Genomic DNA, 24,515 nt, shown 5'->3' on the forward strand with positions numbered 1-24,515 from the left:
TATATATATATATATAAAGATGGTGGCCATAAATAATACTTCCACACCATAAATAATACTTAAATAATATTTTTGTGATATAGAATTTAAAAAATATATAATAATAAATATTTTTTCCCATAAAAATCTCTCAATTCAGGTCCACACTGACAAGACAAATTTGAGCTTTTAACACTAGTTTTTGGGATTGATAATATATAATGGGATGTATAATTAAAATATAATTTCCTTATCAACATATAAAATATTTATCACACATCACATCATGTATCATACATGTACATATATATATATATATATATATATATATATATATATATATATATATATATATATATATGCGCTGTGAGATAAATATTTTAATGTATTGTTTTGAATCATACATGGTGTTCCTACGGTCTAAAACTGTCCAAAAATCCGGAGACTGTGAAAATGAGATTGATAATCCAGATTGAATGAGTGATTCAATCAGTAAAGAGGGCACGGCAGAAATGTATAAGAAAACGTGGGGAAGAGAGCTAATCGTATCAAATCAATCAGTGGAAGGCTTCAAATTATAAGTGTATTGTTACTTTTACCACAAGCTATTTCCGAGTTCAGTTATATCCTTAAAACTGTAGTTCTCGGTGCAGGCCCAGTGAAGCCGTTACCGGTCTTGCTCTCTATTGACAGGTCTTTACTTCAGACGCTCTCTGGCAGCGTCCTCCCTCATCACCCAGCAGGGAAGTGACGTCAGACACATCCTAGTAGACTGACAGAGACGGTAAAGACGGATCAGGACCCAGCGTAACCTCCGCCAAAATCCATCTTCATCCGTGGACAATTAACGCGCATCCGTGTCAAAAGCAGCGAGAGCATAAAACACAAACTCAAACCTTTTGAACGAGCTGCGTATTTAGTTAATATGAGGTCAGCGTCGTTTTAAAACAAGCGGCGAAAGATTGTGAGAGCCGTCTTCATCCGGGAGACGACCTACAGGAAGACTCCACCATCGCTACCGAGAGGTTTTAATGTGTTGCCTGTTCTGCTGTTAAACAGGCTCGAGCTTTTAAAACCTGAACATTTTTTGGGGGATATTTTGGAGCTAGCGAGCGCGCTTGCTAGCCGAACACAGATCGCTAATCATGGAGTTGAGAGTGGGGAACCGATATAGACTGGGCAGGAAAATTGGAAGTGGATCATTTGGGGACATCTACCTGGGTGAGTTCGAGTCAAATACACCCGCTGTTCTGTGTTTGTCTCCGGCTAACGTTTCCTCCATCGGGGACATGGAGCTTTGACAGTTTGTCAGCTGGTTTCCTAAACGAGCTCCATCAGCTGTTCATTGTTTAGTGTTCGCAACGTTAGCCACTCAGCTAGCACTCTGTGTAGCTAAGCAGCTAGCGTTAACAAAACGGTACCTTGACATTTCACAGCAGACTATGTACATGGTGAATTTGCTCGACTTAGGGGGACACCTTGACTGTCGTAACGTGACATGAATGTCCAAGTGAGCCGTGTTCACGACAGGTATCTTTAACTGACGGCTACCCGCTGTGCAACATGAGCTAAACCCTTTATCGGCTAACGTTAGCATATATTTGAGTTCCCTTTAGTCGCCTGGAAGCAGCAGGAGACCGGGAAATACAGGCCATGGGCTTTACTGTTAAGTGTTAAATGACATGAACCTAACCTAGTGATGCTGAAGAGTCACCTCTAAACATAACAGGCCGGTTCACGGTCTTCCTCTGATCCCTAGAAGAGCGATTCACCACAAGGCTAACGTTAGCGTCATCGGTGCTTGTCAAACAGGATCATTTCCTTGACTGGTTTCCAAAAGGGTTTTTTTCTTAGTTTCATTGCGCAACCAATACATTTCTCTCCGAAAGTAACCACTATATGAAACGTGATGTATTTGTGTGTAATCCGGGTCCTTCAGACCAGCTGTGGTGTCTTTGACGTGAAACTGAGGGGACATGTTCATACGTTGCCGAGTGTCATATGCAAATGTGACCTATTGATCGTGTTTGTTGCCTCTCATTGAAGGTGAATGTTAAAGAGATAAGCATTAGCTGGGCTGGTTAAAGATTACTTTTTAGGGTTAGATTGTTAGCAATGAGGCTGTTGTCATTAATGGTGGGACGTGCATCAATACTGACATCTGTGCGTTATGCTGCGTTCACACCGGTCGCGTTGATTTTTTGACGCGCGTCGAGATTACATACAAAGTCTATGCACAGATGCGATGAGAGTGGCGCGCCGCGATTTTGCGATGGCGCGGTGCGTTGGACGCGTTATTGCAGTGCGGTGGACGCGTTGGACGCTGCAAAATCGCCAACGCGCGAGTTGAAATTTTTCAACTTCAGCGACATAATCGCGTGGCGCGATAGCCTATCAGCGTTGAGTTGCTCCCCCTGTCATGACTGGCTTCCTGCCGTTGTTGAATCAGGAAATAAATCCTGTAGCCGTCAGTGTTCACCCAGAGCTCTACGATACCTCATATCAATAGAGACCGGACCAAACTATGCGTATACATGTGTAAACCATACGGTACAAACAATGAATAGACGCTGCCGTATTTACGTCTACGTGACGTTATTGAGTGCTGGTGGAGCTGCTACGATGTTAGCATAGCCTAGCACCGATCCATCAGAGCTCCATTGAGAAGACCAGTAACCTACAAATCGGCATCATTATGTAGTTATTTCGGAGTCCCTTTTTGCCGGTTTATTGCCGTTGAATCACAGCCAAATCAGTTTATTTAGTGTTCCTACAGCTGTAGTAAACAGCGACCGGTGGCTTGCTAGACACAGTGAATACAGCTCGATACAATCCACGGAGCTCCTCTGAACAATATTATGAACCAGACACGACGGCGTTTGGCATTCCGATGTTTGAGGGACTTCCACAACATGTACAAAGCAGCAATTGTCCTTATTCCTTTCACGGTTGACAGCGGAAAGAAATGGCGGCCAGGTGAACGGCTTCCAGTCGATAAACCACGCCCCCTCTCCGGCGCTACGAGATTTTGCGGCGTTTGGTGTGAACACGACCGGTGGCGCGTTGGACGCTTTTTTGCAGTGCGTCAAAAAATCAACGCGACCGGTGTGAACGCAGCTTAGATGTACAAACGTTTGGGAAATCTAGGTAATGAAAACATTGGAATTAAAATTCTTTATACATTAAACAACATCTTCTTGACATGCTGTGCCGCCACCATGAATGCATCCTCCATCGGAGGTCACCATCTCTTGGCAACAGTGTTTGACAACAGCTGATTGCATTTCTGAGTTTAAGACATAGTCATCTGGACTACAATGGAGAGGAGACATCAATTCATGAAGCAGGTTTTTCTTTTTACTGCCTGTGGACTGATCACCTCATCACTGACACATAATCAACCCCGAGAGAAGAATACACAAGTCTGACTGTTGGCACTCACTCACAATATGATTTAATTATTTGGCAGTGTTATGTTATTGATTATTTTGGTATGGCGGAATTTAGTAATTGACCCATATACGGGCAATGGTTTACACAGAATTAGTACAGATAAGTAATACCTTTGCAGAAGTTCTATTACTTTTCGTAAAAGTTCTTTAAATATCTCTCCTAAAGTGCTCGTTGAAGACGATGAGATCTAGTAAGAAAACATCAGGATGGTCACGAGAACAGGGCTGCTACTGTTCTCAGCATTGGTGAATCGGTGGATTATTTCTATCAGTCATTTGTCTGTAAAATGACAGAGAAAAGTGAAAATCACCATCCAATTCCAAAGTCACATCTACATATTGCTTGTTTTTCTAACGGTCCAAAACCCAAAGATATTCTGTTACCAATGACGTAAAATCATAAATTCCTGCGGTATCTTCAGTATTTTAATATTAAAAGTGAAAGCGTACAGAGGGCTTTATCTTCAGAGTGCTGGTTTGTTAAAGGACCGTACCATTAATGTAGTTTTTAGCCCATTTACTATAAATTGCATACATGAATCATGTTGTGTAACATTGACAAGATTTATTTCAGAGCGTAAACAAAAGGTACGCTCATTAAATATCTGCCTTTTGCCGCGTGAAATGTTACGCTCCCTCTCCCCCGAGGGTTAATGATTTACTTTGTAAAATACGAAAGTACTAATTTTTTATGGAGTCAGTGGAGTTGTCTGCTCATAGCTTAACGAATGCATTAGTTAGATCCAGACTGTTCCACATGACCTGTTGATTGGACTGAAGGTAAGAGCTGCCGGCTGTTTACGTGTTATTCCGGCTCCCTGGCTGGTGACTGATGTGACTCATTGGTAACGAGCCAGAACAGTGCGTGTTCTATAGCATCAAGGCGCCTGACACGGTATTAGAAGTTTAGCGGAAATATTTAGTGCTCGTGGTTATGTTTTATGCATGTAATGCTCCCATACAGAGCTTTGATGAAGTGTGAGCAGCTGGCTCACTGGGTGGTGGACTCTACTGGACTGTGTGTGAGAGGCTGTTTGTGATTGGCAGGAGGAGGAGATGAGGTCAGCTGTTGGAACGAAGCCCTGTACTCTCTGTGCTCTGACTGGGTGTAAACGTGGATTGTCAGAAGTGGTAGAACAGTTGGTCATCATTTGAGAGGTTTGTCATGACAAAACATGACGCTGGCTCCGTCTAAACTGTGGTAACAAAATCCACCTTAAGCTCACTACCTGACACTGGTTTACACTGGGGAGATGTGCTGAAGTGTTTACCTTTTGGTAAGTATGCTTCAGGGCGGGGCTACCTTGTGATTGACAGGTCGCTACCAGAGTTACGGCATCTCTACGTCACTCCTCTGCAGTCCAAATATGGTGACTTCCGTTCACTGTTTGCAAAAAGCCAAGATGGCGACGGCCAAAACGCCAGACTCGAGGCTTCATAACAGCAGTCCACAAACCAATGGTTGACGTCACGATGGCTACGTCCGCTTCTTATGTACAGTCTGTTATTTACTGGCCGGAAGCGGCCACTTCCTGGGCACTCTCCGCTGGGTCCATCTACAAACAGTTGAACCTACAACTTACACCGCGTATTGAGGCGTCATCTCACAATGCACTGCGCTGGCCTGTCGTGTCGGCTACACTCCTGGTAGATAACTTTTCTGCTGCTCAGTGTTGTTTTGCCGTCTGATAAGGCTTCAAACTCGTGGATCCGTCACTGAAACTGGACTTCGTAGATCCACTCGGTGGTGGGGCTGAACAGTTAATCGAATCTAAACGTCGTGATGTAATGGAACTCAATTCTGTCATTGCACAAGTTAGTTTTTTTTAATGCTACACAATCTACACCAGAAGGCCATTTGATCTTCACTTGCTCACACCTCCCTCAGCCTATGAAAAACAATTGAACCCTCTTTTGGAGGGTTTTGTAATCCACTTCCCGCTCTTATTGGTTTGGCATGGGCCCGCATTGGGTAGTGGGCCAGAGAGTGACGGTGGCTCAGAGCAGACGGGTCGATCGGTGCAGGGAGGAAAGAAGTAGAGTTGTCTCACTCTCGTGGTCGTAAATGTGCAGTCTCTGAATACATTCAAATGCTGTATAAAGGGACGGGGGTCAGCCCAGAAGTGAGCATCAACCTCCTGGAGGGAGAACAACGTGTCCGCAGTGACCACGGTCTGAAAGAGGCACAGAGGCTTCGACTTTATCTCAATACCTTTACGGTTTGTGTGATGTGTTGCTCTAACTCAGGGATTCCCAAAGTGTGGAGCTGCCTCTAGGGGGTGCGCGAGAGGAACAATGTAATGGCGGTGCAGTCCTGTCTCCTACAAATTACGTTCCCCCAAAACTAAAATGCATTCTCAATTACGTTTTACCATAAACGTATTTTCTCCCTGATCACGTTTGTGTTTGACGTATTACAAATACGTTTCTCATCAACATATCTTTGCTGTACTCTAGTCTTTATTATTTTTCTGTGATCTGCCTCGCCTCTACCCCTGTTCCGAGGGCTGACAGACCTGACGATCGGGTGCCTCACGGCGGGGGCGGCTGGAGACCTCGCGTCCCGGCGCCAACGGGTGAGCGCCCGCCACTCGAACCATAAAACCAAGTCCCGGATTTCACCCGGCGGACATTCTGAAGGTATTGTGACCGGGTGATGTGCCTCGTTGCTGGGGAGGTATGAGCCGAAAGTGGCGGGGTGTTATGGAGGTATATATTACAACTCGGTGTTGTTCCCGTGCGTGGATGAACGCATTTCTGTCGGAGACAGGCGGCGTGTTGTGGTAGTATTCTGACTGCGTAATAGGGAGAAGGAGAGGCGGTGGTGGAGAGGGAAAAATGTTAAAGAGATGGTGGAATGTATGATTGGAGAGAGAGAAGCAAAACAGTTGGACGTGATCCCGGTGTCCAACAACACGGTGTCGCCGCATCGATGCTTTGTCCGAAGACATCCTGGCTACATTAGTCGGTCGCGTGAAGAAGAGTGAGTTTTACTCTCTGCAAGTAGACGAGCCTACAGATGTGGCCAATCTTCTGGTGTACGTCAGTTACCTTTTCGAAGGCACGGTGCAGGAAGTTTTTTTTTCTTTTTTATCTTGTAAACAAACGGCACGCGCGAGCAAACTGTTCTCTCATTAGTCCGATTTTTATGCGGCTATAAATAGGCTCTGTTGTATTTTTTTTTTAATATATATATATTTTTTATATGGTGGGGGGGGGATTGGGGGTCCGTGAACCCGTTCGTGATGTAGAAGGGGGTGCGTGGCCTAAAACGTTTGGGAACCGCTGCTCTAACTGACTGGAGATCAGTACCATTGAAATGTATTTTACATGTATTCATGATCTGCAGCGCTTTGCATGGGGAGAGTGACTTCATTCTCTGCTCAGTCAGACATCACTCCTCTATCTTTACATAGACTAGTTGTGTGCTGCTATATTAATGCTCTTAATATCGTACAGAGAACCTTTAAGTTACGTCATGGTGATTTTATTACGTATTTACAACTGGGCTACAATTCCATATAATTTATCGTCTTTCAACGGAATCATACCGTGATGGACTCGTATATCGTGATACACAATTACGTCGTCCAAATTGATAACGAGCACATGCTAACTAAACGTTTAATATTTTGCACTTGAGCTCTAAATGCATTTTCATTTGTCAAGTATTAAGCTCACCTTTATTTCATATAGACTATTCATTTATTGAATCACCTGTAAACATGCTATATCTTGATATATATTGTTACCGACATATGAATTGACTACATAGCGATTGAAGATTTTTGTTATATCGCCCAGCCCTAAATTACAAGTTCTGATATTCTACTGTACCTGAAGGTTTGTACATTTAAATAGCTCAATAAACATGCGTTATTCAAATACACTCGTGCATCAATTTCATCTCATTTCATCAGATGGCGCCGGCCCACAACACTGTTGTGTTTGCCATATTACATATTATAGAAAGACTTATTGCTTGTGTGTATCGTGAATAATAAAGAAGCTACATATTTTTCTTAAAAATCCCACACTGAATTGCAGTTGTAATCAAAAGGAAAACGCAGATTGCTTTTTAAAATTTTTTAAAAAGGCAAACTTTAGTGAGGAGGAACGGCTCTGCTTCAGTTTGTTACCCATTTGACTATGACTTGTGTAACATATACTGTAAAGTGAGAGCAGTCGGTGTATGCTGAAAGGGATGGGTCCATTTACATAAGCAAAGCGAGCAACAATCCCAGAGAAGTCGAGACACGCTGAGGTTCCAGCGCTGCCGGTGACTCACTGCTCCTCTGGAGCTCCGTGGTTTGGTTGCGTACAAAGCGACTGCGTTTATAGCGGTCGTGGTGACGTCGCCTCAGGCCGCTGCTTCTCAGAAACTTTGAGAGTTGAGAAATCTTTTTGTTGTTGCTGCTTTACAGTTGCAAAGCACCGGCCACATTGATCCATTTCCCCCCCCCATTTCAGAGTTCCACATCTAAAGTTCAGGGTTTGATGTGTGTCCTTGTCCTGAACCACAAAGGCCCCACGGCTCCCAGAGGCCTTGCACCACATCGGCCTTCTTTATCTCGTTTGTGCTGCGGATCTTTATAAGACACTCCAGAGTGAGCTTAATCTGCGGCATGCTTCTGTGTTCAAGTCTGGACCGGTCCGCCCCGCCGGTTAGCACGCACATACTAGAGTGCCAGCGTCACATGAGATAGTGTGTAGTTATTAACATCATAAAAAGTTTAAAGTGAAGTGACTTAGTGCAAATTGGTGTATTAGTAGTTTTACCTCTGTTGCTGTTCTAGTGTAGGAGGGGGGGGGGGATGTGTCCGTGCATGTTCCACCTGCAGCCGCGCTCGGGATAAACACACACACGCCACATATGCACACACTTTTGTACCAATAACACACAATCTCAAAAAGGTCATGGGGGGGGGGGGGGGCATTCCTAGAAAAATCTGTCGACAAATCACATTCCTGTGACGCAAATAGAATGCTGACAAAACACCGAGATGTGCTGCTCTGACTGTGAAGAGCCTTTGCGGACATTTTCACTTGATTGGTGGGTGAATGGATTGGCCAATCACACGCTCTACAACAAGTCATTGTGAGTGAAGCGTCTTTGTGCTGAAACTGAAGCAGAAAAAACCGACCTTGTTTACCTATCACTCTATGAGAATACATGCATTGGACATAATTATATATTTCTCTCATGATTGTTGCAAGTAAAAGTTATTTGCATCTGTCCATTATCTTCTTGATTTCAGAAACACCATTTAAATTATTTGTAATGGAATAAAACGAATTGTGAACATCAAAAAGCGTGTTGAGTAGAGTTGCGCTGCCCTATGTGAGGCTCATTGATAAATACTTCCCATTTTTGCCCTCTAACATGGTACTCTGCGGGGAAACAAAATGTCGTCCCTGATGCCATTCAGGGAAATTAAAGCGGCTACCGGGACTGATATGGATTTGGGTATCCAGCCAGAGGCAGATCAATGTCATCTAATTTGGTTGCATATAGATATGATCTGCAGCCCCTTTGTTTTCCTGCATCATTGCGACGCCCTCTCACATGCTGCACAGCCACATACAGCCTTCTGCTCAGCATGATTTGATCAGTTCTCGTGTGTAAACATTAAACCATATAAGCTTTTAAAGTGAGTCATAGCTCCTCCCCACCCCAGGGAGTGTTGCCCCGCCCAGATGACCTCATACGGAGAAATTGATGATGCTCCATTGGTGCTGCTTTGAACTGCTGCCCGTGTGAGACCATGTGTGTGAAAATAGGATTATGTAACCTGGTGTTCAGTTGCCGCGTTTTAAGTGGAAGGGAACTGGAACCCGTAACCATGTTGAGGAAGAGCAGCAGAGAGCGGACTCGCATGCAGACCCTCTTGTCTGAAGAAATGTAATTATAGCTGCAAGGAGACACTCGAGAGGAGAGCAGGGTACATGCAGTGCACGCTGGTGGTGTCTCTTCCATGTTGACTGGCTTTAAGTTTTTATGAGTTACTATGAACTTGTAACTGGTGATGAAACCGTCTCAATATAATACTGATGACTCTATTTGACCTCCATAGGCGAGAAGAGTGGCTATTTCTGTCAAGTTATTTTTAATGCTAGTCATCAGTGCCACCAGGTCGGATATTGGCAAAATCTGACGAAATATAGGTTCATCAGAAACTCCTATTAGCTGCTCTGCTAGGGGCCAACACGGGCACCACGCTGCTGGAGGCCCAGGCCGTATTGCTGGGCCCGCTGGAGGGAAGGGAGGGACGGGAGAACCAGGACTGCATGGGGCAGACTGTCAGACCACCGCTGCAGTAAAATGAGAGGTTTTCTAAAGGGAGTCAACACAAAATGAAAGTTCATCATAGTTACTACTCCAATTTAATTACCAACCACACAAGAGGGAGGGAGGGAGGGAGGGAGGGAGGTAGGTAGGTAGAAATTATTATGTTCATGTCAAGTTAGCGTCATTGAATTATAGGACTTGGATAAACATGATTACTTTGGACTTTGACCCGACGGCAGTACATCTTCGACTTGTCCACGCTCTGCTGCAGATGAGATACCGTTACACGCGACAAATCAATAGCCGCAGTGAACGTCTGCGTACTCCAGTTAACGTCCTGCATTCTGTCTCTCCCGTCTAGGTACGGACATCTCTGTCGGAGAGGAGGTCGCCATCAAGTTGGAATGTGTGAAGACCAAACACCCACAGCTCCACATCGAGAGCAAGATCTACAAGATGATGCAGGGCGGAGGTACGGTACACGTGAACACGCATCCTGTCACTCTGTAAAGTGTTGTTTGTACTTTAATGAACTATGTACTCCACATCAATACAGGCCTCCTATATTGTCATAACCTGTATATTCTATTATATTGTAGCAGGGATCTTATTTTGTAGCCTAATTCCCTCCCTGATCACAAAACCGTGTTTGGAAACTGAACCGTTCCCGGTGAGGTGGGAGAACATGTTGATGTAAAAGTGTGTCTGTAAATATTCTGCCTCCTCGGCTCTCCTCTCCTCGGCTGCCCACTCGTAAGTGGAACATTACAATATTTATGTTAAATGTGTTGGCGGCGCAAAGTGACGGGAAAATCGGTATATAAGCCGCAGTCTCAAAGCGTGGGGAAAAAAGTAGCGGCTTATAGTCCGGAAAGTACAGTATATGCTGTGAATGTGGAGCATTTCCCCATTGGCGGTAATGTTAAAATTAGCTCAGAAGCTAGCGAGTCGGAGACAACTTTAGTACTGTTAAAAGCATCTTGTCGTTCAACGGGGACACCTGCGCACCTGCGGCTTATAGTCCGGTGCGGCTCATCTATGGAAACATTCCTTATTCTTTTGAAAATTCGGGGGTGCGGCCTATATGCCGGAAAGTACGGCATGTGGTTGAGGGATTTGCCGCCACACTGCTCTCAACATGGCCACTGAGCCGGCGGCTAGCAGCTAATGGTGCAAGCAACAGCGCTGACCTTACTATATCTTTACAGAGCAAGTCAGTGTTTGCAGTTATACAAATGCTCAAAAATTTGAGTTTAGCACCTTTTTTCAAATTAATTTATTACATCAGCAATAATATAACAGTCTGCTTGACTGCGTGGACAAGTTTGTTACAAATGTGCACATGCATGCATTTGTATTTTTGTCCCCGCATGCTAGGATGTATCGGGGCATGCCGGCTTTGTATTTGCGTTTGTCCGTATATAAATAGATGTGTGTGTGTGCTCGCTTGGTGCTGAGCAACATCATTTTGTTGCCGTCTGCCTATAGAAGGGAATGCCAGATGGCCTCTTTGCCTTGGCAACGTCAGCCAATTGCCAGCTACTACTAAACCAGCTGGCCTCTGCCTTCACACTGCGTGTGTGCGTGTGCGTGTGTGTGCGTGTGTGTGTGTGTGTGTGTGTCCCCATCAACATTTTATTGTCAATAGTAACATTACACCGGCCTGCACCAGACTATTAAAATATTGTGATTTAAAACTTGTATCACATTTAGCGTTGAACCACCATGGAGTACAAGAAACTATAATATTCAGTATATTTACTCAGAATTTTGAAGATATTCAAGGTACTCGTGGAGAAAACACCCATCTTTTGCGTCACATTACTCCTTCAATAAGCACTAAATATTTCCCCTTCCTCCCTCTTTCCTCCCCCCTTCTCTCCTCCAGTGGGCATTCCTACGATAAAGTGGTGCGGGGCCGAGGGAGACTACAACGTGATGGTGATGGAGCTGCTGGGGCCCAGCCTGGAGGACCTGTTCAACTTCTGCTCTCGGAAGTTCAGCCTCAAGACTGTCCTGCTGCTGGCCGACCAGATGGTGAGTCCCGATGGTCTCCGCGTAGCGCCCGCTCATCGGACGTCGTATCATCATCCATGATTGCGCGCTGACGACAATCCCACCCTCTCCCGCTTCTCTCCTCTAGATCAGCCGCATCGAGTACATCCACTCCAAGAACTTCATCCACCGAGACGTGAAGCCGGACAACTTCCTGATGGGGCTGGGCAAGAAGGGCAACCTGGTCTACATTATCGACTTTGGCCTGGCCAAGAAGTACCGTGACGCACGCACACACCAGCACATCCCCTACCGCGAGAACAAGAACCTGACCGGCACGGCGCGCTACGCCTCCATCAACACGCACCTGGGCATCGGTAAGACCGGCCTCCACAAAATCCTCCGATGAATGGATGGAACCTCGTCCACGCTGCCGATCTGACTTTGTCCTCTTGCGTCCACAGAACAGTCCAGACGGGACGACTTGGAGTCGCTGGGCTACGTCCTCATGTACTTCAACCTGGGCTCGCTTCCCTGGCAAGGCCTGAAAGCCGCCACCAAGAGGCAGAAGTACGAGCGCATCAGCGAGAAGAAAATGTCCACGCCCATTGAGGTCCTCTGCAAAGGCTACCCATGTAAGTCTCTCCGCTCTTTGTTAGTTCTATAAGTCGTGTATTAACGTTGATCCAAACCGAACCCTCACTGCTCATGTGTCCCGATCCCCTCTCTCTCCCCCCCCCCACAGCGGAGTTTGCCACCTACCTGAACTTCTGCCGCTCCCTGCGCTTCGACGACAAGCCCGACTACTCGTACCTCCGCCAGCTCTTCAGGAACCTCTTCCACAGGCAGGGCTTCTCCTATGACTACGTCTTCGACTGGAACATGCTCAAGTTTGTAAGTATTTGGTGGCATTATTACTGAGTCCGGGTTTCTTGATATTTAGCCAGAAAGGTGCAACGTGTAGTACCTGTGCCAAAGAAATAGGAGTCAACATTTCACCTCTGTTACTGGGTCCATGCGATCTAAATTTAGAGTCAGCAGTTATAAAAAGAATCCTCACAACTAACTTACAGCAGGGCAAGAATATGCAGAATTCACCCAAATGGCTGAAAGTAAAAAAAAATAAAAAAATTTAAAAGTTGTTCTCGCTCTTCTATAAACTATAAAACGTACACGGATGGATGTATTATTGGTAAGCCCTCAGCGCAGCTCTGAGGAGGCTACAGTGACTCACTAATGACTGGAGATACGAGCGGTTTTACAAGTCACACCGCTTGTAAATGTCAGTTCATTTTTTTTAATGTTTTGAAACAAAATTTCTGGCCTGATTGCACCTTTTTAAACAAACTGACTTTGTGTTTCGTTTAAACATCTTGTTGACTACATACAAACACTTTCATGGTCTTATTTTAAGCCTCTCTTCTGGGGTTTAAACCACTTGTATTGTGGAGAGAGGCAGACCAGAGGACCGGCCTGGACCACTCCAGGATTTCATTCAAACCAAGATAAAGTTCTAACTTCAACAAAGTTGAATGCCGTGGTGATTTAGCCAGTGACAAATTACAAATGACATCTGTTGTAGCCAGAAAGCTGAACTAAACAGAGTTTCACAGAGTCAACCGTGTGTGTGTGTTTGTTTTAGGGCGCCAACAGGGCCGTGGAGGACGCAGAGAGGGAGCGTCGGGAGCGGGAGGAGAGGCTGAGGCACAGCAGGAACCCCGCAGCCAGGGGCCTGGCCTCGGCCTCAGGAAGAGCCAGGGCAACTCAGGAGGTCGCGGCCCCCTCACCACTCAACCCTGCCACAGGTCAGCGCGCTCGCACACACACACACACACACACACACACACACACACACACACACACACACACACACACACCCTTAACAGTAGAAAAGGAAGCTGAAATCAGCTGACTGACATAACCCAGCTGTTGTAATTTAATGTGCAGTTTGAACATAACAGTCGGGGCTTTTCCATCATTTGACCTGTTGTGCCCTTTTCAGGTTTGGAGAAGGAGAGGAAGGTGAGCATGCGTCTTCATCGCGGGGCGCCTGTCAACATCTCCTCTTCGGATCTCACGGGACGCCAGGATGCATCGCGCATGTCCTCACAGGTAACACACGCGCACAAAGACACGCCGCTTAGTTATGTATTGTATGAAATCCACAAGGTCTGACTAGGGCTGTCGCATCATACGGATAATTGCGATTCATTTTATGGTGCACAGAAACGGTGTTTCACCTCTCGTTCCGCTGCACGGATCTATACTAAATAGCTCATTCTAAAACTGTCTAAGAAGACGCAAGACGGCTTACTCTGAAAGGACCCACAATCCAAATATTTAATATGAACTGTCTAATCAGTAAAGCTGGATGGAAGCAACTCCAGCGACACTATCCTTAGAACCTTCAAACATGCTGCTGCAGCAGCCGCTGCAGATCAAGAGATTTATCGCCTCTCAAAGCAGCACTTGTGGTTCGCGAACGGAGAACCGGTCCAACAGCTTTGTTTGCATGGTGTTTTCTCTCCTAACGTTGGAACACTTTACTCACCCAGCTGATGGAAACGCACCCAATTCACTTGCTATTTGTAGCGACTCTGCAAAATGACAGCGGTCAGCTCAAATAATCACAAAGCTCGGTGTCGGGGAGTTATGTAATACAATTAACGAGCAAATGTAATTGAACAGCTAAAGTTACTGAGAACAATAGGTAATTTAATTACAGTTACTAATAAAAATGTTGGTGTTTACTAAGGGGTTACATCAGAGTATATTGTTTTTGGGTAAAAAGTTAATATGCAGAATATAACATTCATTATGTTGCTCTGTTCCAATCTTAACTCAAGGTATATTGTAGAATTGAATACAAGTTTGACAGTTGGTGTTTTTCACAGTAGAGCAGGAAAGGTTTTGTTGGGTACAAGAAATGAGAATTAAAAAGAACAAAGGGAGGACTTTGCACTGCCCAAAAGTACATATTGTGAAATCTACTATTACCTAACAATGACTGACAAAAACGGAACCATAGATTACAAGAGAACACACAGTGTGTATCGGCATCTATACACTTCCCTTTTTCAATGATACCAAATGTTAGTTTGTTCCCCTTTTTTGACATTCACTGACGGAAAGCAACCAAATAGCTGCAGTAGTTCTGTAAGAGACAGATTAACAAGAACAATTTAGATCAGGGTATTTTTAATAACGTAGGGTAAAGACGTTTTTTCTTTGTCCTAGTTTAAGATCATCCCCTAGTATCCAGCTGGTAGTGTGGATCTGAACAGCAACGCTTCATCAGCTCCTTTAGTTCTCTGTAGACCTAGTGCTCCCCCAGGAGGTCACAGAGTGTAACAGGGGGGGATGTTTTCTTTTATGTATTTATATTATCAGGCCCTTGATAATAACTTGTGCAATGTTGTTGTTGCATTATTACAAAAATATAAATGTATGCGACTGCAGGATTTTCTGTGTTGGAATCCAAACCCTTTTTAAGTGCTTTAGAAATGAGCCGCGTTTCTGGTATTTTGGTCTATTTATCATAAGATGTTGTTCAAGGGATCATCCTAAAAACACAACATTCCCTTTCTGTCTGACTGTTTGTATTTCAGCAGAGCTTCATCATGGTGTGTTCACACCAAACGCATAGCGAGCTTTCAGTCTGTGGTACAAACAATAATGCTGCTGCCGTGTTCATGCATAGATGACGTTATTTTGAGTGGCGATGGAACGGCTACAATGTTGGCAAAGCCGAGCCCTGGTCAAACCAAACTCCACTCAGAAAACAAGCCTTTTGAAAAGCGTCTTGCTTGTCGTCTTGCGGATAGACTTGAAGCATGAACTCACACTGGGTTGATCTTGTTTTTTTATTGATCCTTTATTTATGTAGTTGGATCTTATAAGATATGTTTTTAAAGAGATTTGTGTCTTATATCTGATGGAAAATAAATAAGTCATTTCCATGTGCCCTCTGCAGGCCCTGTCCCGGGTCACGCCCAGCGGCCTCCAGTCTGCAGCGCCGCGGTGAAACCCTCCCCCATCCACCTGTGCACCTCGGAGGCCTCAACACACACACACACACACACACACACACACACAGGACTCTTCAATGACACAGAGGACTACCAACTGGCTGCCCTCCTGTACACGTGACAGAGGATGAGGCGCACATCCAGGAGTGAGTGAGTGTGTGTGTGTGTGTGAGAGAGAGAGAGATGGGTGGAGTACAGTTCGGTAGCAGCCGTGGCCTCCCTCCTCCTTACTGTCGATGAAGCCATGGAGTCACTTTCCTCTGGCATCTTTTTAAAACGTTGGTTTTACTCATTTTTAAAGCGTCTCTTCACGAGGGTTTGAAAAGTACGAGTGTTTATTTGAGAATAGTGTGTGGGACATTTTTGATCACAAAGACATTTGATCCGTCACGGCAGCGTTAAAGGACGGTGCCCAAACTGTTGTGTCCTGGAAGACTTATTTTCTTTTTCTTTTTTTTCTTTTTTTTTTTTTTTAACCTTATGCTTTAGGTGTTTGAGGTGTAAAGGTAGGACAACCTCCTTGTTTTTAAAATGTGAGAAAGGCTCTTTTAATGTTCCAATGGTGATCCCACAGTACGACTTTTTGTTTTGTTGTTTTTGCGTTCCTACTCCTCAGGTGCATTGGAACCAGGACGTGGTAGTAAATCCAAAAACACGCAGCACATTTTTCTGTCATCAGGTCATGACTGCGGTTGCGCTGCTTTGGGAAAGCTGTGAATGGAAAAGGTCTGTCCGCACCGAGCGGACGTGACGTTGTTTTTAACCCGGTGCATAGTGACGTGGTGGTTGTTGTGATGTGTGTCTGTCTGGTTCTGTCTCGGGGGGGGGGGGGGGGGGGGGGGGTTATACAAGCTCAAAGGGGTGGGGGGTGAACATGTTGAGGGGGGGTATTTTCTTTTAGGGTTTTCACTCCTTAGCCTCCTAAGCTCACTCTAGACCACCTCACCCTCTGCCTCCATTGTTTGCTTCCCCCCCCCATCTGTGACTCCATCTGGGCATTTTCTACCTCGACCTCGTCAGACGCTCACTGTCCGTCTTTATTGACGGACGGGGACCAAAATATCTCTCCATATTAGCCTGGTAGACTCAACAGAAAACTGTCTTGGCCGTGGATTTAAGTACTTAAATCTACCGCCGAGTCGTCACCAAACCTCCTCGACTGGAGACACGATGGTGGTTGTGTTTCGTCCGTTTGCAGGGTGACGTTGGAGAAGTGCATCCTGGTGAGCAAAACTAACGACTTCAACGTCCTGATTCGGTACTTCTAGTTTTATCCCAATCCAGAACCAGAAGCCAGTAAATTCAGATGAGATGACATATGACAAAATGAAAGGCACGCTCCACCGTCTTCGTTAACATCCAGACCTGTCTGTTCTTCATGGAGAGTACGACTAGAATGCCTTCTGTAGAAAAGACTATCTCATTATGGGAAATATATGATGGAGGGTTTTTGGAGCTCATATCCTCAATTTTTCGAGCACTGCCAGAGTCCTAGGTAGAAAATGGGCCGATGAGCTTTTAAAGGGCCAGTTCACCAAATCAAAAATACAGGCGTGCCATATAGTCCCATTTCATTGGACAGAAGACGGACATCTCTGCGGCCGATGTCTCCAAAATGAGGCAACTCGCACCAAACTCATCTAGATTGATGAAGCGCACTACAGCTAAGAGGAAAAACATGTTTGTGACTTTTGGGGTGAGCTGTCCCTTTAACATCAGGCTGAGTGGATGTGAGTGAGGGCGCTTCTCGAGAGCTATGGTGCTGAGTGTTTGTCTTAAGAAGGGAGGAGGTCCCAGCGGCACCGGAGCCTCTTTATTTTATTCGGTGACCACGTGTCTCCTTCCGCCCGAGCGTTTTTTGCCGATGAATCCTGCAGCTTTTGGAGTAGAAAGTCCTCGATGTGGTAGACCGCTTGCAGGGTGTCATCGGCTGTTTTCTGTAGTGCGGGGGGGGGGGGGGTTGTAGTGGTGATTTGTACATGTTGGTTCTGTTGTTGTGTATAGGATGTGCTTACACTCCGTCTACCGCGTCCACATGAGCCGCTGAAAAACAAACAAAAAAGGCGATGGGTGGACTTGTTTGTCTCACTGATGATGGCTATGATAGATGCAAGTACACTTAACAAGGGATAATAGATTGTTTATTCAGTCTGTCGTGTCTGCTTCTCTCAGTTCTTTCTACTTTTGTCACTTCCTGTCAAATTTTTTTGCTTTTAACCGTGCAGGGGGATGCGGGATGCTCATGTCCCACAATGCATCTCTCACCGTGGACTCATGGGAAATATTTTCTTTCCACTCCACACCTTAAGACTTTCGCTCCTCATTTGTAATGCCACTGTATTTGTGTATTTTAAAAGTGTAAATAAATTAATAAGTACTTGTACATGTTGCTTCTTATTGGTCGGGCTGGCTGACATGAAACGCAGAGAAAATTTGTTTTTTTATTGTGGATGGGATTGCATATTGTTTTCCTTTGTGATGTGGGTGAACTGTATGAAGATAGATTTGTGTCTTTATTTTTCAAAAGCAAAAAAAAGTTTTAAAAGCAAATATATAAACTGAGAATAATTTATTTGTTAAAAAAATAAAAGCTTTGGTTTTGAATCCAAAAGTTTTGAAACTAAAAGTTTTGAAGCCAAAAGCTTTGGAACCAAAAGTTGTGAAACCAAAAGTTTTGAAGCCAAAAGCTGAGTTGGGTGTAGTGGGCGGGGCATACGCTGCTGAATGTATCAGGAGTTTCTATTGGTCCGTTTGACTTGCGTCTCGTATCTGCATCATCTACACCAGCGGTTCCCAAACTTTTTAGGCCGCGCACCCCCTTCTACATCCCGACCGGGAAAAAAAAGAAGCAACAGAGCCTTTTAAGCCTTCATAGCCGCATAAGAATCGGACCAATGAGAGAACAGTTTGCTCGCGCGTGGCATTTGTTTACAAGATTTAGTCCGCTGTTAAATGTTGCAGTGTGAACACAAACCGAACAAAGGAGCAACTGCAACAAAGCAAACAAACTGAAGGTGTGAAAACGCCCTGAAACACTGCAACAAAGTTTCAATAACTTTCAGTGACACAAGGCGTCACTTTTAAAGAGCAATACGGATGCGAGCGCACACGCACAGGCTCAGAGGCAGATTATCACATTTAATTTACAATTAATGAGCGACTAATGTAGCCAGGATGTCTTCGGACAAAGCATCGATGCGGCGCGACACCGGGATCATGTCTAACTTGTTTGCTTCTTTCTCCCCAATCATACATTCCACCATCTCTCTGGCAGCTGGCAAGCTCACGTCTTCAGTGATTGTGTGCGGTAGCCCCTTTCTCGCTATTCTGTAACCAGATATGAAGCCCGTAGTGCGTCATTTATAGACCCAACACATGAATGAGACTGCAGTTGTTTTTGGCTGTTTTGTAACTCCTCCAATTTCGGTATAAACAATGTAAGGGGCTTTTGACTTGCACTGGCATGCTTGGTGTTCAGGTGGCGACGTAAATAAGAGCTTCAGACTGTTAGCCAGAACCTCACTGCACACCACGCACTGTGGCTTTGGGGAATCTGCGTTGCCAATCCAAGTGAAGCCCAGACACAGATACTTTTCATCATATTTCCTCTTTTTTTTCCCAGTCTGATGCTCACTCTCGTTTCCTCTTTTTTCACCTTGACTCCGTGATGGGCCGATGTGCTCCCGATTTGTCTGTGCTATCCCTTCCTCTCTCTCGCTCTGTCTCTCTCTCTCTCTGTCCCTCTCCTCTTTTACGACTGATGGCTTCAGATGTCCCACCTGACAGTTTTTAAATTAAAATTACATTTTTTTTTATATTTAATATTATTACACCATCAGACCGCCATTACACTTTTCCTCTCGCGCACCTCCTAGAGGCAGCTCGCGCACCCCACTTTGGGAATCCCTGGTCTACAGTATGTGTATAAACGAGGCAATGGCTATATTCGTAATTAATGTATGTGTTTGGTCCATCTCAGATCCTGCAAGCAGAACACTTGCATGATGAGGAACCTGATCCAGAGCATGGGGTCACTGTAGCAGAGATGCCGTGCCCCTTGTCAGCTGAAGGTCGTGCTGCAGTGCAGCAAGTAAACCCCACCGTCGAGTCCTCTTCTTTTGGACGGGACATCTGTATGCATGTCCTTCAACTGGCCTCATTTTTTGGATGAAGTTTGATTGATATACTTGATGCACATCTCATGTGCTTATTCTAAAACCAGTATGCACTTTTAACTGATCACAAATAAAGCACAGTAAATAGATACTTATGTGTTTATTTTGCTCACTCACATTATAACAAGGTGGCATAAATAGCTGCAGTATAAAATGATTCTGGAACATTTTGTTTGTTTCACTAAAGAATAGAAAACATAAAGAATAAGCACAAGTGAAACACAGAACCATGCTCTTGCCAACAACTATTTAACACATTTATCACACTATCAAATCCTGCACCAGACTTAATGGCAGTTTGCAGGAGTGTTTAAAAGATTCATAATCTTTAATGTGGGCTACTGGGAATGTGATGGTGTCTGTGCGAGCACTGACACTTGGGTAACACACAGTGTGGTTAGGCATGGCGTTCAGACACCAATGATCAAATTTCACTGAGTTTGAATGTTTGCCGATCTTCCAAAAGCAGATGTCTGTGAGCTTGACCAGTCATCCACTGCATGACTGAGGATACAGTCAAAGCCTCTCCTGCAGTGTCGCCATCAGTTTGTGCATCTTGAAGAGAAATACAAAGTGTAGACCAGAATAAATCTCTCCAGTCATTTTATATGCAAACAGTTAAATATGATGCTCATTAAGACAGTGCTATGGTATAGAATTAGGGTGGAAATCTAAACTTTCAATCACAAATAATTATTTTAAATGAATGGTTGGACATACCGTCAAGTTCTAGGAGGAAATCTTGGAAGTGCTCCAAGATTTTTGATTCCTTCACTTGCTTACTTGAACCACTTACACTCAACTCCGGGACCAGATGGGTCATGATGTAATGTGAGTCCACCTACATTTCAAACATAGTGATACACAATGAGATTCCTCAAAACTTAGCTAGTTAAGAAGCAGAAAGGAAGTTATGGAAATACTATGTAGTACAACTAGTACAACACTCAAAGCAATACTCGTGCATACTGAGTCGTCGTCTCTGAAGATGAAGAGACTGCGAGACTCTTCTGGCTTTGTCTGCATCACTTTGATGAGGTCACACACTTTCAGGCCCTCACGCAGTTGCTGAAGCATGGGCATGCGCTTAGTCTTCACATGAAGTCGAATCGCCCTGAATACAGAAAAAATGATTTCAAGGAAAGGGAAATAATCTCCAAGTCAAGCTGTCCAGGTGTAGTAGTTAAGACTTTCGGGCAGCAGGCTGAGGAAAATGGCCTTGAACAAGGCTTTGCTACTACATGTAGACAACGGTATACATTTCCTTTTAACCCGACATGGACATGTCAATAAAATACATTTTGAGCATTGTAATTGGAGTGCCTTGGCCTCTAGCTCATTTCTCTTTACTCAAAATAAATGTTTCACATTGAAGGCAAAGAGCACCCTAGAAACAATAACCGATTATCATTATCCTTAAATTTCTCAAAGAAAAAATAAAACACACAAGGCCTATGATTATCTGAGGCCACACTACAATGTGTTACATCAGCCGTAATATTTGATATTGTGTGAATACCTTAATATGTTTTCTTTATGCTCCATGTCAACTTTGCCTGTGTAGCCACAATCCAGAATGGCTTGTATGTGAGGAGTCATGTCAGAAGCATCTTCAATCTTAAATAATCATACCAAAAATATTAAATTGTACTTTAATGCTTTGCATTCACAACACATTATACAATTTCCCAGGATACCACAGTCCATGGTTTATAGCTGAATAGACCAACATGAAATTGTTGCATCGTTCGTCCTGTAAAGTGCCTTAATACAATATGAACTGTTTTGGGCATTATATAAACAAGTAATTAAAACATTGTGTTGTGATGAAATGAATCTGTGTATATTTTGCTCAAAAAATTCAATTTACCATTGTTAGAAAGATGGAAGGTTCTCAGAGAAAAGGTAGTCATTGCACCATTCTGGCATAAAACGTGGTGCTCGTCCTCCTTGAGCTATGCTGACAGCAAATACTTCACCAGCTGTCCTACAAACAGGAACAGAGGGTTTAAAATACTCAACATCAGTGCAGGGGGAGACCTCTGCTCAATTTTGTAATCATTAGGGGGAATACCTAAATAACCCTTCATCCAAATCATTCAAGGAATACTTTGGCATCTTCCCCCTTTCACTTTCTCCTTCAAAAAGTCGTTTCTCGATCCAGCCACCATTGCTAAAATACAAAACAAAACAATCAAAAGCATTACACAAGCTGAATTTTGTAGATTGTCAAAAAAGCAGTTGAGCTCATACATTGACAAGTGCATTATTGTACATACGTTGTCAGCATCTTTAGCTGAATGGTTATTCAATTCATTTCCCCCTGGGGCAAATAAACTTATGATGCTCAACTACTCACTTGACAGAAACTCCTTCTTCAGGGCCCCCGTATCAATCCCTGCTTCTCCCAGGAATGTGTTCCTCAAGGGATTCACAGGAATGCCATTTTGTTGACGCTTCCATAACTTCAGACCTCTTTCCACCATGTTGTCTCTGGATACACAAATCTCAAACGTCTTGCTGGAGTCCACCTGTGATCTTACAATAAAGCTTCCTGGTGTCCTGTTCTATATTAATATAGGTCATTGATGCAGTGACATGATCTGACCACTGGGTAGTGCTGTGGGGCGACCTGAACACCTGCCTTGCTGCGCAGAAAGGACGGTTACACAACAGGTTAGGCTGCTCCTCCCTGCAGGACGTGAAGAGATGAGAATAACGTCCACAGTGAAAACTCACAAAACAAGGGAAAGGATACAAAGCAACGTGGGGGGAAAAGTAGAGTTGACGTTTGGATTGTAGTGCTTTACGTCAAGAACATTTCTGGGTGTATTTTTATGATATATTTATGTATTTTCTATAATGAAATGTGAAAATGTCAAAATAATAAATTAGTATCTCAAAATAATTACGAAGTATCTCAAAAATAATAAATTGTTCTCAAAATCTGGGCTTATTGTCTCAGAATAATGTCTTTGATGATACTAAATCATTTTTTGATACTAAGTCGTTCTTTGATAGCATACTAAGTCAGTATTAAGAAATACAAGGTCGTTCTTTTGAGATGCTAACTCATTGATAGTTTCCCAATTTAATTACTTTTCTTTTTCAATGTGCAGAAATGGATATATATATATACATAATAATTTACCGCAGTTTTGAATTTTGTGTTTCGAGTTTTCGTTTCATATTTTTGTTTTGTTTTGTTTGATTATGATAAATAAAGGGTCAACCTGCCTTTTCACTCACACACTTATTCAAATTATACTAATCTATTGACCTTGACATCAATCTTGTTCGAAACCCTTCTCCCAAAGACATAAAAGAAGTGTGCCAACCGGTCCCGGTCTCCCGTACTTCGTAAATAAAACAAAAGACCAGAAATAGCAGCGAGGGCGGTGCTCTCATTGGTCACTGCTGCGTGAGGGCGCTAGGACCCAGCAGCAGCAGCGCTGCTCGTCGCTGCCCTGCTGATGGTCTGCGGGCAGACGTGCGGAGAGAGGAGAGCGCAGCATCATCACCCGATAAGAGACAGAGGTAGGAGGCAGGAGGAGGTAAGAACAGTTTGTCACTGCGTGCATTCTGACATCACGACCGCATGCCGTATTTGTATAACGGGTCCCGTTATGTCCGTCACATCGCGTGATTTCTTTTGATTTACGTTTTTTTTTCGCACAGTGATAGCCGGCTGTGCAGGTCGTGACATAAAGAGTGCAGAGGGCTCTCTACGGTGCAAGGATGCTGTGAAATTACGTTAGTTCAACATTTAAAAACCTTTTATTTTGAAATCACATATTCTCTAATTTAACAATGTGGCAACCTCCGGTTCTGCGGACTGAAGCATCGTAAGTGTGTACAAACCTGCATTCTCTCAGTACCAGTAGGGGCGACTTCTCCGGTTGCAAAAATAAGTCAGATTGTATAGAAGTCTATGAGAAAATTATTCTAATCTCTTGATTTATTACTTCAGTAAACATGAGTTTATGGTCTCAATCCTTCTTCAATACAGCATGAAGAAGAAGAAACCATTTTTATTGTCACATACACGAAATTTGACGACTGCATTTGACCCATCCCTGTATGGGAGCGGTGGGCTGCCACTGGTTCCATTGATTCCCGGGCGCCCGGGGTTCAGTGTATTGCTCAGGTACACTTCGACGCGTGACACGTCCCAGTCGGGGATCGAACTGTTGACCTTCTGGTTCCCAGACAAGCCTCTTAACCCAAACAGCGTCTCTACGTCACTCCTCCACATTCCAAATATGGTAACTTCTGTTCATTGGGGCCGATGAGGGGCCAAGAATGCTGCTCATAAAAGAGCTTTGCTTAATGACCAGCAGATATATAATGTTATACATATCAGTGGGCCACAAGCCCCTCATCCTCTACAGGTGCACTCAATAGTGTCCCCATATTGCCAGCACACTGGTGATGTTTTAAAATTCAGGACGTTGGGTCTGCTTTTACAAAATCAGACAGTGTACCTGAGTAGTTTGCTGAACAGCATCCATCGGTTAGATTTTTGGCACTGGGTCTGAAATCCAAGGAGACTCAGAGGACGATTTTTATGAAAGTAGATCATACAGTCCAAACAATA

At 44.1% G+C, this 24,515-nt stretch overlaps 1 protein-coding gene across 1 annotated transcript; it reads left to right on the plus strand.

Annotated features, from left to right (window-relative positions):
• Positions 1–763: 763 nt before the first annotated feature.
• Positions 764–18,126, plus strand: csnk1da (casein kinase 1, delta a). Its single transcript, XM_079282061.1, has 9 exons — positions 764–1,200; positions 10,082–10,192; positions 11,609–11,757; positions 11,864–12,092; positions 12,180–12,350; positions 12,461–12,609; positions 13,358–13,520; positions 13,718–13,827; positions 15,689–18,126. Exons 1-9 carry the CDS (start codon positions 1,125–1,127, stop codon positions 15,737–15,739), a joined length of 1,209 nt encoding a protein of 402 aa, XP_079138187.1. The 5' UTR covers positions 764–1,124; the 3' UTR covers positions 15,740–18,126.
• The last annotated feature ends 6,389 nt before the right edge of the window (positions 18,127–24,515 follow it).

This window comes from Melanostigma gelatinosum (genome assembly GCF_949748355.1).
Source record: "Melanostigma gelatinosum genome assembly, chromosome: 13".
NCBI classification, from domain to species: Eukaryota; Metazoa; Chordata; class Actinopteri; order Perciformes; family Zoarcidae; genus Melanostigma; species Melanostigma gelatinosum.